Source organism: Parasteatoda tepidariorum, chromosome 2 (genome assembly GCF_982258835.1).
Source record: "Parasteatoda tepidariorum strain Cologne lab strain chromosome 2, Ptep-v5.0, whole genome shotgun sequence".
Lineage (NCBI taxonomy): Eukaryota > Metazoa > Arthropoda > Arachnida > Araneae > Theridiidae > Parasteatoda > Parasteatoda tepidariorum.
The window spans coordinates 20,607,465-20,624,031 of NC_141756.1; the positions used below are offsets into that span (position 1 = coordinate 20,607,465).

Sequence of the window (16,567 nt, forward strand, 5' to 3'; positions counted from 1 at the left end):
GCCTGCATGATAATAGTTAAGTAAGGTATTATAACATCTATTTAATTTATATGAATGTTTAATAAAAGAAAAACATTTTTGTTGTATATAGTTTCGTTTTCTTTTTAAAATTTTACAACATTTTATTGCATTTAAGGTTGCACAACCAAATGCAGTCTACACTCTTTAGTATGACCCCCATTATAGCAACTAATGCATAGACCCTCGTTTTCTATTTTATTATGACAATGTAATTTTTAAGTCCATTAGAATTTCCACACTATAGTGACTAAAATTTAGTCATTTTATTTTGAAAAAAAAATTGCAAAGAAATTATTTAAACCATTATTACTTTTGATGCTACAACATAATAAATGTAAAACACTTTGAATGAAGGAAAAGGGACATGAACACCTAAATTCTTATCCAAAGTCCTAGATGAATACAATAATTTATGTCATTCATAATCTGTGTAACTTTCTTTTCAAAGGATAAAATAAATTTATCAATTGTATTTACTCTTTTTGCGAAATGTCATTTTCATATATGTGGTTTATTTATGATTTTAAAAGTATTTTTCATCTAAATTATTTTAGTTACATTATTTTAGTAGATACTTATATGTACATATGTAAAATTATCCATTGTTGTTGTTGTAAGCCATTAAGGCAAGGGGTGCAATTGCTCTTGTTCTTCAGTGATGTCATCTATGGCGAAGAATTCGACTTCTGCCACACCCATGCGTTACACCTGTTTATAGGGGGGACCCATTCATTCAGCCGCAGATCGTAATTTTGACCTGAACCAGAAGACGATCAATCTCCGATTCAGTACCCCAAGAGGTATAACTTGTTATGGGAACATGGGGGACTTAGTGATCTGACAGATTTAATGTGCACCAGTCACCATTTACTTCAAGGGAAGTCTTTGGCCAGCTTGATTCGAACTCCCGTTCTCATGAACATTTATCATTATTTTTACCAGTTTGTGTTGTAGCTTGTTCGTTGGCTACAACATTTTCCTAGAACTCGAGAGAGGCAATTGCCTTGTAAGAAGGTTAAATAGACTTTTGTTAGAAAAAAGAGCTCGCCTCAGATAAAAATGACCTTATAAGCGATAACGATTTTTAAAACTTGATCATATATTCGATAATCTGTAACAAAGAATTCCTATTCAGTGAACCGGAACTTTGGAAAAGTGACCTTATATGTGGATGACCTTTTATCGAGGTCTGACTGTAAAAAGGATTATTTTTAAGCTTTAATAATAATGGCCTCTGATAGTAATAAATAAAATAATAAATCCACTTGTATCAAACGCACTACATTTTTTTAAAAGTAAATAAGGAATTTGCTGACTAGAATAAATTACTTTATTATTTACAAATAAATATGTTGATTTTGCTTTTACAAAAATTCATTGTTATCTAATTGCAAATGTTCATTGTTTTTTTAAATACAGAGGATGGGAGTTGTTCACGGTATGATGGAGTGAGAAGAGAAATTGACTTCATTCTTGAATACAAATGTTATGTCAGTTCCGCCTGCAGCCAATAAGAAGTCCTGCAGAGAATTTTATATACTTTGTTATTAGCATGTTCGTGTGTCTCTATATAACATTAAAAAAATATATGCAGTTAAACCCTGTTATAGTGAACTGTCTGCAGGCCTAGCAATAAATTCACTATATCAAAATTCTTTGAAAAATTAATTTTTAACATATGACAATAGTGATTACAATATAGTACTTAAATTGTTTATAATTTATTAGAAGATTAAATATATAACAAATCAAATATTTAAAATAAATTTAACCAATTAGTTTTTACATTCTATGGGAGAAATTAGTACTTTTTGATTGAGTTCGATTTTAAGTAGAGTTTACCAATTTTCGTGTCAACAATTAATAAGGAATCAGGATTAGCTTTTTAGTCCTCATTTTCTCCAGGAAAAAAAATTAAGAACCTTTAATGCTGATAAATGTTGAAATTTCTGCACCTGCTACAATATGAGAGGGGAGGTAAGATGAAGGATGTGGTGCTTAAAAACTTTTTCACCTTCGTTTAAGAGGAAAGAGCATGTAAAAGCAAAATTTGGCATAATGTAAAGAAATATCTTCATATGCAATCACAACTCCTACAAATTTGAAGTTTGAGGAATAAAAAAAATAAAGAATTAAGAAATAAAATTAGAGTCTGCTATAAATGAGTCACTTTTTTTAAGCTGTGTACTATAAGTGTATAATACAACATTAGTTAAATGGGAATTCAGAAGGGGATTCACTATATCCTAAATTCATTACAGAAATGTTCAACAACAAACGGTCAAATAAAGTTTCTCTTTTTTTTTCTGCATATTATATTAGACGGAAAACTCATATGATGAGATCCTTAATTTAGAAATAAGATACAGAGATCTTTAGCTATCATCAGCATGAAATATTAAAAGTTGTAACAGCATTTACAAAATTAGTAAAATTTGTTATTAACCAGTAGTTACAGTTCTCTTTTTTGAAACCTTTCTATCAAGAAACACTACCCGGACCTTTCCAAATAAATTTATGTAAATTGTAAATAATGTTTTCAACTAATAAAATTTGCAATATGATTATGGAATAATCATAATTATGGAAAATTACAAAGAATAGCTGACAAGTGAAATAACGGGTTGAGTAAAAAGTTTTCCGCCAAGGGGAGATGCCTCCGTGCCAGCAGCAGCCATTCCCATGGTAGTTAACCTTTTCTGAAACGGGCTTTTGCATTTTAAAGCTGAAAGTTGGAACTACACAACTGTGTAATTTGTTTGTCAAAACTTTATCATCTTGTGCACCAAAAGAGTGTTTAAAATGGAGCTATCACGTAAGCAGATCAGAACGATTATGTACTATGAGTTCCGAAATAAACTCAGTGTAACTGAATGCCACAAGAAAATGTGTGAAAGTTTAGGTTTCAATACTGTTTCTTATGATACAGTAAAAGTTTGGTTTCGAAAGTTTAATAGTGGGAATTTCAACATTGAAGATTAACCACGTTCTGGCCGCCCTATTGAGGTTGATTGTGACCAATTAAAGCAAATTATTAATCAAGACAGAAATGTTTCAACACGAACCATTGCGTTAGAGCTTTACGTTTGCCAAAAAACAATAGTAAATGCCCTCAAACGCATAAATCTAACATTTAAGTTTAACTGCTGGGTGCCTCAGGAATTGACTGCTGAAGACAAGAGCAAAAGAAAAGCGGTCTGCTTGGTTCTGCTCAGAGATCAAAGAAAAGAGAACATTCTAGACAGAATTGTGACCTGTGATGAAAAATGGGTACACTACAACAACACTAGCCATAAAGGAGGGTGGTCAGCACCCGGGGAATTAGCAGGTTCGGTTGCAAGACGAACGCTAACTAACAAGAAGGTCCTTATCTGTATCTGGTGTGGAATTATCTACAAGGAGTACCTGAAAAGAGGGCAGGCTATGAACAGTACAATATACAGCAATATGCTAATCAAAGACAGCGATGCCATTCGCGAAAAACGAAAAAACGAGTTCAGAAGGAAGGTGGTTCTCTCTTTCATCAAGATAACGCTCGGTCACATGTCAGTGCAATGACCGGCTGGACCCTCTACACGCTGGAGTGGGAATTGATGCAACATCCACCATACAAACCAGACATGTCGCCTTCGGATTACTATCTGTTTTCACATCTGCAGCTGCATCTTGAAGGCACAATCTTCCGTTCAAATGACGAGGTTGATCGCTTTCTGGACTCGCGCAACCCCCAGTTCTTCACAGAAGGGCTTGAAAAGTTGCCAAAACGTTGGCAAACTATTGTTGATTTGAATGGAGATTACTATCCTCATTAGCTTTGCTGATTTTCTATGTATTTATCATTTTACAGGATTGTTTTTTTTTTTTTTGGCAGAAAACTTTTTACTCAACCCGATATATCTCAATTCCTAATTAAAAGAAATATTCCTTAAAGGAGAGCTGTACAGAAAGGGAAAAACTAACTGACAAATTACTTCTAATAATTTAGAGGTATTTACCTTAAATATTTATTAACCATCCTGTCTTATGAAGTTTTTTTATTTTAATTAAAATTCCAAAACTTAACTATCATTCCAAAGCTTAAAACTAAAAGCTGCTTTGGTACTTTTCCATTACGCCGACAGATGTGATAAAGTCACCAAAAATGATACAACTGATGCCAAACGAAATATTCTCATGGTAAACTTTTACCATCACATTTTTAAAACAAATTGTGGCTATATTTTAACAAAAGTTATAATACGTTAAAAATGGGTGAAAAACCAACAACCATTCTGAAGAAGAGAAAGAAATAAAATTACATTTATACAACCTTAAAAGAAATGGATGGAAAAGTAACAAGGTATTTAAACAGTGGTCATGGGATTGTGAAAAATATGAAAACGATGTAAAATAAATAAAAGTGATTTAAAAATAACTAAGAAGATTATTTTATGTGCAGCAAATTTATGAACTAACATTATTTTTGTCAATATTCAAAGAGATAGAGGGGAAAAAATGGGTAAAATTTTTAAACAAAAGTTTTACATAGTGAGAGAAAGATCTCTCAGGGGCTTGAGAACCTTTATTTTATAACTGTCGTTGAACAGCTGACTTAATTTTTGTATTTACGACTACCAATCTTCAACTCCATAGCCTTGTAATTTTGAACCCAATTCAGAAAACAAGGGAACTCCTAAATCATGTATTGGGAGAGATTTACCTTTGTTATTTGATAGAACTAACTCCCAATTGCGTTATGCGGTGAGGAAAACCACAAAAACTTCATGGTTAGCCCGATGGCAAGGAGTCTCCAACTAATTATTCGTCTACTACAGAGAATATTTTACTTCTGCATTGTGATCAGTACAAGCTGGGTGCAGATATCGTATTGAACAGCCAGAACTGTTATTTCAACCACCTCATTGGAGATGAGCGCTCTATCCCCTGAGCTACCATGGCTCCCTGGAGAACCTTTGCACTTTTTTTTTGCATAACAGTCCAGAGCTTCCCTCGCTGTAATCCCACAAACAGTTAGGATACATTGGAAGGATAGACTATTATAGGCATAATATACATAGCTTATCTAGGAAGCTTGAGGCATAATGCTTTATAACATTATGAGGAGAGTTAACTACTGTCATACTTACACTTGTATTTTCTTGGGAGATAGGACCACATATATGATGCCAATTCATAAGTTCTTCCATTCCAATATTCTAAACAAATTTAACAAAACATTAAATTTTAGAAGTACTACACACAATATTCATTTTAAAAACAATCTTTAAAAAATGGTACCTTATTTTTCTTTATCTTAGTAATTTCATTATCATCGCTAGTTTTCCTTTCTCTAGAGAAATTTAAACACTGGCAGTTTATCAGATCATGAGTCAAACACATAGTGTCACAATGAACCGAAAACAAATCCTGTAAAAATATTATGTTCATACTATAATTTACTGAGTTTCATAAAAACAAGATAATGTAGAACTTCATTAGTCTAAACAATTTTTATCAGAATATTTCTGTTAACCATTTTTTTACCTACACATTAAATTCCCCCCCCCCAATAACATACTGTCCTAGTTCAGCTATACATGGATATTTCGAAAGAAAAAAATTCTTTACCCTACATGACAACAAGGAATTCTATATGAGTAATAAATAAACGTTTAGTTGGCTTATTTACTTCTTTGGAAGGTCATGTTTTACTTTCCATAGTTATTCCAAATTTATCAAAAACATACAATTTGGCAATTAATTAATTCTTCTTCTTTTTAACTTTGTCAATTGCTGCGAAATCACGAAACCTTTAATGGTATTTTTAAGCCCATGAAGAAAAAAAGAATTTTAGGAGAAGCACGTCAGAACCTAAGGAATGTTGGGTTATCGTTATCAATGTTGAATAGGCCAGAAAGTCAATACAAGATGGAATGGCAAGGTACATTATCATGGAAGTTTCTAATCATTCCATATAGAAGGTCTGACATGATAAAACCCTTCGTTTGATGGTGCACTAAATGAATACTTAAACTACTGTTCTATTTCAAAAGCTTAATCATGTATGTGACAGTTTTTGTTGGTCGAAGTCAATCATGGCCTTCCAGTGCAAAATGCTTTATAGTTGATCTCTTTACAACATTAAAAAAAATGCCTTGTTTCACAACTTTGACTTGCCATTCTGATAAACAATCATCCCCAAAGACAGCTTTGATCACGAAAGAACTTTTTACTGCACATTTACCCAAAACTTTTTTAGAGTATCCCTGTTTTTAAGGCTCTATCTTTCAACGGCCATGGCAGGAATGCTACATAATATTGACCCTGGTTAAATGATGTGGACACTGCCTAAGCTGGTGCCTCTCTCTCCAAATTTCCACATCACAACCAATAGAAGGACTTTCAGCCATGACAGATTTAATGTGCACCTTGCTGCATAGGCATGCTGGTTCTTTAGTTAACTTCAAGGATCGAACTCAGTACCCCCTGTACCCGAACTATCAGCTATTGAGCATTGCATGGGAGACAGAATTAAGTTTCCTGGTAATGCCTGTCCTTGCTCTTTGATAACAGGGACAACTGAGTGACTATGCAAAAAAGCTTCTTTTCTCCTTGATTTTAACCAGTTCAATCTCAAAGCAATGTGAATACGCTTCAAAGTTGAATTCGTAAAATCCTATTCTATAAATAAATTAAATTTTATTTTTAATGATTATTACCTTCAATTCTTCTTGTGAAAATTTCAATTTTTCCATTAGATTAGGATTGAGAACAGACCCACTAAGGCATTGCTTTGAAAGCTGTCTTTGATATATCTTTTCTTCAATGGTTCCCTGTTTATTAAAATAAATAAACAATTAAGTTATAAAATTAATATTTAGAGTCAACAACATCAAGTTAAAAAATTTTGTAGAATTTTGTTTTTTGCTTTTTGAAAAGTTTTGTAGTTTTATTTCACTTATGAGCATTTATACTAAGCACAAGTGAAAGCATTTATTTATTAAGGAATAATAATAAAATTCAATTTTCTTTTAAGGTCATGAATCAGTACATACAATAAGCACTGTAGGTAAATAACCAAGGTTTGAGAAAAACCTCAATATTTTTTATTTTTGTCGTTAAATTATTTTTCTTTTAATATCATTAGATGAAAAAGAATTAAACGAATACTTTAAAGAAACAAATTTAAGAATATCATTATATAAATGCTTAAGTATTCAAAAAAGGTTAAAAAACGAGGATTCAAATGATAAAGAAAAGGATTCCAAAAGTAAAAATAAAGGTAGAAGTATAATTAAATACTTAACAACAAACCCAATTTTTGGCTCTATCTCCCACTTTTCAGAATCGGGTCAAAAATTACTTGAATCTCACCTATTCTGAAGACAATTGAAATTGCTAAATGTTTTCCTTCCACGCTTTTTTATGTGCTGACTCCTGATTTCATATCTAATTACGACCAGCACGCCAGCTGCTCTTCTCATTGTTAATGTTGCTGGAAAGCTCATGATAGTAGTGAACTATTCTATTTATAGATCAGTACCACAAATCTTAAACTTTGGGACAGTTCACTAGTTAGACTTTTTATGTGGATTCAGGGTAGTCAACTTCGTGTGAACTTCATCACTTTAGAATGTTAATCTCTCTTTTAATTGTTTGATTTAATAAAGATAATATTTAATTGCAATTCAAAAAGTGAAAAGTTTGAATCTGAGGGACCATCCAGGAAATATATAAATATTTAACATTTCTTATTTACCTTACTGGATTTGCGGTTTTAAGAATTTTCAGTATCTTTGAATTCTTAAAAAAAGAAGAAAAAACTCAATTTCATAATTTCAATATTTTAAAAAAGAGGGAAATAAGAGGTCATTCTTTTATCTAAATTAAATTCAATATAAATCTTACATATTTAAATTTATCATTTCAAGAAAATTTATTATTTATTTATTATAACATGTAAAAAGAATTGAACTCAGAATTGCAGAAGTGTTGAATTGAGGAAATGGGCCACATACTAATTTATCCTTATTTAAATTATGAAATTTTATTTTCAATTTATTACAGAAGTATAGAACCTAATTACAAATTTTAACAGAACACGGAATCTTATTTTTAAATGTATGGAACATTTGTTAATCAATGTTTTTTTTTTTACTTTCCAGTTTCATGATTTTTTTTTTAATTTCCAGATCTATGATAATTAAATCTATCATCAAGTTAATAATTAATAAAAATTTAACAGGAGGCTATTCACTAATTTACACATATAATGTGATTTTATTAATGTGCGTTTTTTCTGCCAATTTACATAATAAATAATAATAATCTTATAAACAATTTTAGTATACATCATAATTAATTATTTTTATTTAAATATAATACACCCAACTTGTTTAAATTCCAGACATTAATTCTTGACCAAAAATGTCTATTGCTGCACGTTTAATTTTTTTTACCCTTCTGAGTTTCAATTTTCTGTTTCAAGAAATTTGAAACCATTTTGCGCGAGGATGAATTTTACTATTTTGCATATAAAAATGGCTTAACATTAATAAGTATACATATTATATGTTTATAAACAACAGCCTATTTTGATCTGTAAATATTAATGATGAACATATTAAGTATTAATTTCTAAAAAAAAAAAAAAAAAAAAAAACAGAAATTGTAAACTCCATTTTTGCAAAGTTACAAAGTTGTATTTTAAATTATAAATTAATCATAGCCACAATTACAAAACAACTTATAATAATAAAAAATAAATCTTAATAAAATAACAAATAGTATTTAATTAGACAACATTGCAATGATATGAAGGTTTTCCAAGCTAAAGTGTTCATTTAGTCAAATTCCCTGAAAGATTTTTTAGGCACAAAAATCCACAAGAAACAAAATTACTAAATCTAACTTCAAGCAGTATACATAATATATTTATAAATGAAATGTTTTATTAAAAACACTCTTTCGAAAAAAGTATAAAACTTTATACCGTTGTTAATAATCTGTACACGTATACAAAATTCTTCTGTCCATCTCTCCAGATACGTGCCATTGCCTGGAGGTCATTAGCCGGATTCCAATCAACATCATACAAAATTATTCGAGAGGCTCCAATCAGATTCAAACCCACTCCTCCGGCTTTACTGCTGAGTAAAAATATGTCTGAAAAACAGTATTTGAAAATTTAAGTGGGATGAAAAATATATAAAAATAAAACTTAAAGTAACATAAACTAAGTTAAATTAAGCTTATTATGGTCCACATTAAATGTTGGAATTTAAATTACATCTATGATAAAAGTTTAACATTTCACTGTGAACGTAACTCTCTAATTATATACTCCTACTCTCTAATTATATACTATAAATTAGTATTTTAATTAAATTACAAAAATTATTTTTAGAAAGCATCAAAGTTATTTTAATTTTGTTAAAATACAGTAATTCCAATAGAAAAACCTGCTCTAAGTATTTGCCATCTCGCTAAATGCGATAAAATAAATTTGGTGAATAAAATTTTGTTTATGCAAAAGCATTGGAGAATGAATTTTTCTACTGGAAAGAAAAATTTATGTTTAACTCGATCCTCAAAATTACGTCAAAATGAATTTTTCTAAACAAATAATTATTTTTTATTCGATTACAGTAGTTTTCGGTAGATGTGCTACATAGCCAATTAGAATTGGGTTCAAATAATTTAAGCCTGTAACAAACTACCGTAAAATAGTTTTCTCTGGGGAAAAAATCATTAAAAATTGTAAAGATTTGCATTTAGTGAAAACTTTTGAAAATTGGCGAATACTTTTGATATTTGGCTAATTTACTGGCTAATAATTTGAAATCCTAAGCATGGGCCCAGCAATAGGATAATATATTTAGTTAATTCAATTCATGAGTCTACTTTGATTAAAATGATCCATGAAAATTTATGATCTAAACTAGCAAAATAAACAGAATCAACAAGTATTGAATTTAAAATTTAAGCAAAATATTTAAATAATCTAAAAAAATATTACTATATTTTGTGTAGGAACGATTGAAAATGTCGACTATATCCTGCCGAGATGCTGATGCAGTGGATCCATCAAGCCTCAGAATAAAGTAACCTTTTTCTTTACAGAGATTTTCAATTAAATTCAGAGTCTAAAATAAAGAAATAAAACAGTTAAGTCTAAATACCATGTTTTACATTACAGGTTATATAAAACAAGCATTTTTCATTTGTGAATTAAATATAAATGATAATTAAAGAACCAAAATAACTTTATATTTGTCACAAATATTAGTTTTATTTAAGACTAACCTTGAATGCCAATAACTGGATAAAGAATGTTAAATGATTTAAAAATTATTTCATATAAAAATTACGTCATTTTAAAATTTAAGTTAGAAAAATCATACTGAACCATATTATCATTTAAATTTTTTGTAATAGAATTTGAACAATTCAAGCCATAAGTTATCAAAGACTCTGAAACAATGAAACATATATTATTGTTCAAATTTTCGAGAAAGCAAGTAAGATATTTAGGTGAAACTGTATAGATTGAGACACATAATTAAATGCAAGAATAAAAATGTTGATGTATCATGTTAAATAAACATAAATGAGTAAAAATAATTGTTTTCCTTTTAATGATACCATTGTTCAAACTTTAGCGAATATTATGAGATATTTGTAACCAAATATTCACATTCTAAGTTTGCTGTTTCTTAAAAACAATAATAAAGTAATTTTAAGCATAAATATAGTTTCCATAAAACTACATTATAATTTTAAGCAAATATAAGTCAAAATTAAGAGATTAAATTTAAAAAAAATAAATTTGATGCAATTGGAATTATATAACTACAATACAAGGTTTACTTTATTATTAAAAAAATATTATAAACCTTAAAGAGAATCGTATTTTTATTAGTCTGGATACCTCTGCATACTGGTTCTTTGTACGAAATGAAAAAAATGCAAATAATAAATTGGTGTTGATCAACACTGTTCAAGCATACTTTTGTGCATGCTTGCTGAAAGACATACTAAAATAATGAAAAATTTGTTTTCATTCATTTTAGCCCGTCCTGGTGGCTTTACCTTATCAGATAATTTTCAGATCAATGCACATTTTAAGAAGTTCATTCCATCGAAATAAAGATAAGCTGCCTCCATTTGGTTTACTGCGACTGCTTGCGACCAACTAATGATAGTTAAAATTTACCACAGTCAAACAATTTTCTTTGATACTTATTCCTTTATGAACAAAGCTAGCACCTATAGTATATACCTTGGTACCGTTATTAGTAGATTTTATATTCATTAAAACAATGCCAAAAACCAAGAGAATTAATGCCAGTACTTAGTACCCAAATTATTTGAGCATCATTGCATTCAGTATAGTATGGCAATTTTTACGGCTCCTCGAAATGATACATAGCCTTTCTCAATTAGTTTTGCCTATTAGACAATACCTTGCTTTGTTTTAATTATTGTAGATTTTAAACTATTTAGTTTTAGAGAAACATGTAACTATAAACAATACAAACATGTGGTTTTGAGCTGGGGTGGCTCAGGGGCTCGTACAGACCAAAGCTGATGTAAAATCTCAGTGGTAGACAGATCCTGGGTTAGAGTCTCCTTGCTGTAAGGCTAATTGTGGAAGGTTTTTCTTACCATATAATGCAAATGCGGGTCAGTTCCTTCAAAAAGTCCTCCCTGAAGGTAAATTTCTCCCAATACTTTATCCAGAAGTTCTCTTGTCTTTTGGATTGGGTTCAAAATTACAAGGCTACGGATTTGAAGTAGTCTTAAACTCATAATTGGGTTGGCTGTTCAACGTCAGTTATAAAAACATGTGGTTTCAGGAAACCTTAGGAATCCATGTTCATCCTTAAACTTATCAAACGAAATGAATATAACACAATTAAATATTAATGAACGTGCAATAAACTTTTATTTTTTAAATAAAGCTCACAGGTTGACAAACAACACAGGTATCTTGAAAATATTAATAAAATATTAAACATCGCCAATAATTTAATATGATGACTAATGCTAAACCAATAAGAAAAAATCAGTTTTTAAATGTCTCTGCTAAAAGATGTAATTGATTCCCTGTGCTAAAAGATTTAATCGAAATTTTTGGGATCAGAAGCTAATATACCATCCTTTACCAGCTGTCTGAATTTCAGAACCCTAGCACAAATAGTTCTGGATATTCAAATATATTATAATTATATTTTTATTTTCCAAACTATGCAAAAAATAAGTTATAAGTAGATGTTTTTTAGTAAAAGTAATTGCAACTTAATATAAATTAAAAACTAATTCCTATAACATAGATGATTAAAAATTGAAAAATATTGCAAACCAAATTTCACATTTAACAAAATTAAATGTTAGACTAATTCATACCATGGTAAATGCAGATACAATGACCACTTTTTCCTTTTTATGAGATGAAAATAATGCCAAAAGCATCTTTTCTAACACTTTCATTTTCCCAGAATCAGATGGTGTTGGTTGATAATTAACAGGAAATGCAGACTGAAGACATCCAATATTCATATTCTGAACAAAAAATAAAATCTATATTGATACAGAAAAATATAATTTTATTTTAAACAAACAGTAGAAATTTTTTAATATTCAGATGCCTGAGCTAGTTTTAATCATCTCAGTGTTAAGTTCTGGATAACTTCTCAGTTTTTTTTTCTTTCTGGTATTTGAAAAAAAAAACATTTCTTCTTGTGTTATTTAAAAATAAAGCAGTGCTAAACAGGTAAAATATCACAAAACTTTTCATAAACATGAAAATTTGGGAGGTTAAAAAACAAACAAACTTATAATCATATTGTTATTAGAAGAATTTGCTTAATGCAAATTATGATTTCATTCATGAAATTTTGCAACGCATTTGCTAAATATAATTTTAATTACTGTGATACATTAGTAATGTGCAAAAAAAACAACAGCATACTATTAAGAATTTAACATGATGATGAGCTAGAGCATATACTTAAATGTTTCTGTCAATGATATAGTACATCTGTAAACTAGGGGGTGCTTCACCTACTTACACAATCTAGGCTTGCTTCACATTCCCATTGAATACTTGTGTATTTTAGTTTAGCCTTGTATGCATGATAATATTCTTTAAAAATTGGAATTAAAAAAGTATTCAACATTCATATAAAATCCTTTGCTTAATAAACATATCATTCAATTTATGTACATTATGATTTTATACATACAAAATTATAAACTTCGGTATTTGGGGAAATTACATATTCTTTATTCTTACATAAACTTGTAAAATGAATGAAAACTAAAGAACAGAGTAAGAAAATGAAAACAAGAAATCGATGGCCGATCTCAGTTGATAAAACACATCTTTCTCCCCTAGCAATCATGAAACATTATTAATACTAAAATATAACTCTAAACTTTCATTCAACTTGGGTAAAATGATAAATAGTTAAAACAAAAATATAAAACGTTTGTTTTTTGATGTGAACTTCTCACTTTTAACTTCTTTCAGTCCAACTTATAGCTCAGTTTGTATCACCTTTTTTCAATCTACCTACATACTTATACATTAGTGCTTTAGATAATAAAATAGAGATAATAATTAAATACATATTGAAAAATTCTATGAAAGCAAAAACATTTTATGCTTTTAAGCAATTCATTTAATAGAGCAATTCAACAAAATTTATTCTAAAGGATGTGAGTATCCTCCAACAATTAAAAAAAATATTTTTGACATTACAGCGTTTCTGATAAAACTATTTCACCCCCATATACAGTAAAAATTAATGAATTTGATCAACATGCTTTCTGACCAAACGAATCATTAGCAATTCGTCTAATAATGAAAGTATTAAATACATTGGTTTTCACTTAAAAAGAAATTAAAACCTAACCTCTTCTTCAGAATTTCCTCTGTACAACAAATGAGGATGATTACATAGTTTTCTAAGCATTGATATGTAAACTAATTGTAGAGAAGAATCAACAGATCCTGAAGAGGAGAAAATTCTTTCAATAAATCTTGAGCCTAACAGGGATTTATAAAGGCTTGTTTGAAATTCAGAGGGACGACAAAATATAACTGCTTCGGCTGAAACAAAAATTAATATTGTTTTAGTAAAACTAAAAGAGTGAATGAAATTGAGCATAAAATACATCTTAAAAATAATTTTTATAGAAAAATCATTAAGTAAATAACATAAAATTTTAAATGAAGTCATAAAATATCCAAATAAAGCAAAGTTATCCTTAAATATGACTGGGAGATAATCTAAAAATAAATGCTCAAAGCACAAATAAAAAAATTAAAAGGCAGAGGGACAAAAGAGTATCATCAGTACAAACACAAAGAATGGAGAGAAATACAAAGGCATTGAAGTACTCAGTTTTACATTTTTCGTTAACAGTAAGCTTGCATTGATGATGGTACCAAGCTCTCTTTACATTTTAACTATTTTCTACTTTAATATTAACAAAACAACCAAATGGAATTTTTTGAAAAATTGAGCAAACTGGTACTTGCTTACTCATTTAATGTTAGTTTAAAAGGAAATACAAATTAAAATCAAAGTTAAAGCTATGAGGAAGACTAACGATGACTTGTCAATTCTCTGATGTTGAAACAAATTTTTCCTTTTTTGACACTTAAAACACATTTTTTCTCTCCCATCTGTACTATTCCAACTCTGCACACACATTTTTTCAATGTTGTCCAATGGAAAAATGGTTTGAAAATAAAAAAAGTAAAAATAAGGAATTAAAAAATAACATATAGTTATATAAGCTTGCAGAGAAAAAAATTTAATTAAAGAATACACTAATGTCTTAAAAGTTACTAAGCAAAAGTTATTGATCATTAATTTCGTGAAAAATAATAAACATTTAACCATATGACTCTTAAAACAGGGGGACTTACATTTGGGAGGTAAGAAACGATTTATAACTTCTTGAGTTCTGCGAAGCATGAAGGTTCTGATAATTTCATTTAATTCTTCACTTTTTTCTTCTCCAATTTCCTTCTCCTCAGGTGGACAATTCTGATTTCTGGATTGAAGAATAGGTCGCTCAAAAGAGATTCTGAAGTTTTTGAAAGTACCTTGAGAAACAGTTTAAATTTAAAAACTATAAAAATGTGAATGCTTATAATTTTTATTCTGTCACACAGTTGGATTGATGTGTGCAGTTCAAAGTTAAATTTATGCTTTGTAATTACATGGATAGAAGAAAGTTTTTGAGAAAAAAGGTGTTTTTAACATTTATAAACACCTGGAATACAAAATTCCAGGTGTTTATAAATATAAAAAAACACAATAAAATTTGTTATATATTTTCACAGATACTTCAATCAAAATTTTGGCTTTTTTTTCTTTTCAACAAGAAAATTAAGGGTAGAACTTAATACAAACAGTATAAATTGCTATAATGTTAATAGAGCAAAATAATAATAATAAATGCACATATTTATTCTAGCAATATTGTTATTCATATTTGACTGATTTGTAATTTCGCATTTGACTTTAAAATTCAGTTGCGTAATTTCGGCTGGAATGCACTGGTATGACCTTCTGGTCGTATCAGTGTGGTGAAACAAGGTTCGGGAATTTTAATGAACTTATTACTAATTTTCAGATTACAACTTTAACTTTTTTATATGAAGAAAAAGTTTTAGTATAATCTACTTGTAATATTAATTCAAAGTTAACTTTGCTATGTATGAAATTAATTTTGCTAGATTAAGACTATATAACATTTCTGTTTTTAAACTAAGATTATGTATTTTAATTTCCATATAGTTGTTTCTAGGTAGAGTGGTTGATAAATAGGAATGGAAATGGAATATTTTTTAATTTTCTAGAGCAGTTTCATGCTTTATTTTAGTTAATGAATAATTTATAAACCTGCAAGTCCCTATATATTATAAATTGATTTGTAAGAAAGAAAAAATAAAAATATATAGAATTTGTCAGTGAATTGAGAGAAAAAAAACATAAAAGTGAAAATAAAATAAAAATAAGGAAACTTTGATAATTTTTAATTTTCCTTTCTTGCCCACGGTGCAGTGGCTAGTGTTCTGGTTTAAATATTTTTAGCACAACACTGTAAAGTAAAAGTGGATAATCTTTATTTGGAATTTCAAATTTATTCTAAAGAGCAAATCCATTATGGATATCTAGCTAGCTTTCAGTTTTTTAAAGTTGTCAATATAATGACTGTGCAACTAGATGTTTGCAAGTGTCGCTTCAATATTAAATTTGCGCTACAAAGAGAATGTTCATTATAAGTAAACCATGGTGTATACTTTTTAAACTGCTGCTCATAACTTTAAACCAAATTTACATGTCGTTTATTTACAAAATAAATGCTTTTAAGCTTTTTATAACATAAGTAAATCATGATATAGTAGTAAATTTGTGCTTGTATTTATTTCAATTTTTGCAATTACACATAAAACAATATTGTAACATCTAGGGGGGCTCAAGGCCCGGCCTTGAGCTCCCTAAATATCCTATAATCCTCTCAGCCTTTATAATAAGTCACATAA

At 29.1% G+C, this 16,567-nt stretch overlaps 1 protein-coding gene across 4 annotated transcripts in view; it reads right to left on the bottom strand.

The window, feature by feature from the left end:
- Nucleotides 1-1,328: 1,328 nt before the first annotated feature.
- The window catches only part of LOC107451927 (DNA repair and recombination protein RAD54B), a 36,745-nt gene continuing 21,506 nt past the window's right edge, over nt 1,329-16,567 (bottom strand). Inside the window, exons 14-22 of one of the 4 annotated variants that reach the window (XM_043043142.3) lie at nt 14,942-15,121; nt 13,920-14,116; nt 12,409-12,564; nt 10,019-10,145; nt 8,993-9,165; nt 6,720-6,833; nt 5,299-5,427; nt 5,148-5,216; nt 1,329-1,541 (exon numbers count right to left, since the gene is read on the bottom strand). In XM_043043142.3, coding sequence (XP_042899076.2) covers nt 1,455-1,541; nt 5,148-5,216; nt 5,299-5,427; nt 6,720-6,833; nt 8,993-9,165; nt 10,019-10,145; nt 12,409-12,564; nt 13,920-14,116; nt 14,942-15,121 — 1,232 coding nt within the window. In that variant the 3' untranslated portion in view covers nt 1,329-1,454. Of the gene's footprint in view, nt 1,588-5,147; nt 5,217-5,298; nt 5,428-6,719; nt 6,834-8,992; nt 9,166-10,018; nt 10,146-12,408; nt 12,583-13,919; nt 14,117-14,941; nt 15,122-16,567 lie in introns of all 4 variants that reach the window. The other 3 variants (XM_071177228.2, XM_071177227.2, XM_043043145.3) reach the window with 3 other exon arrangements.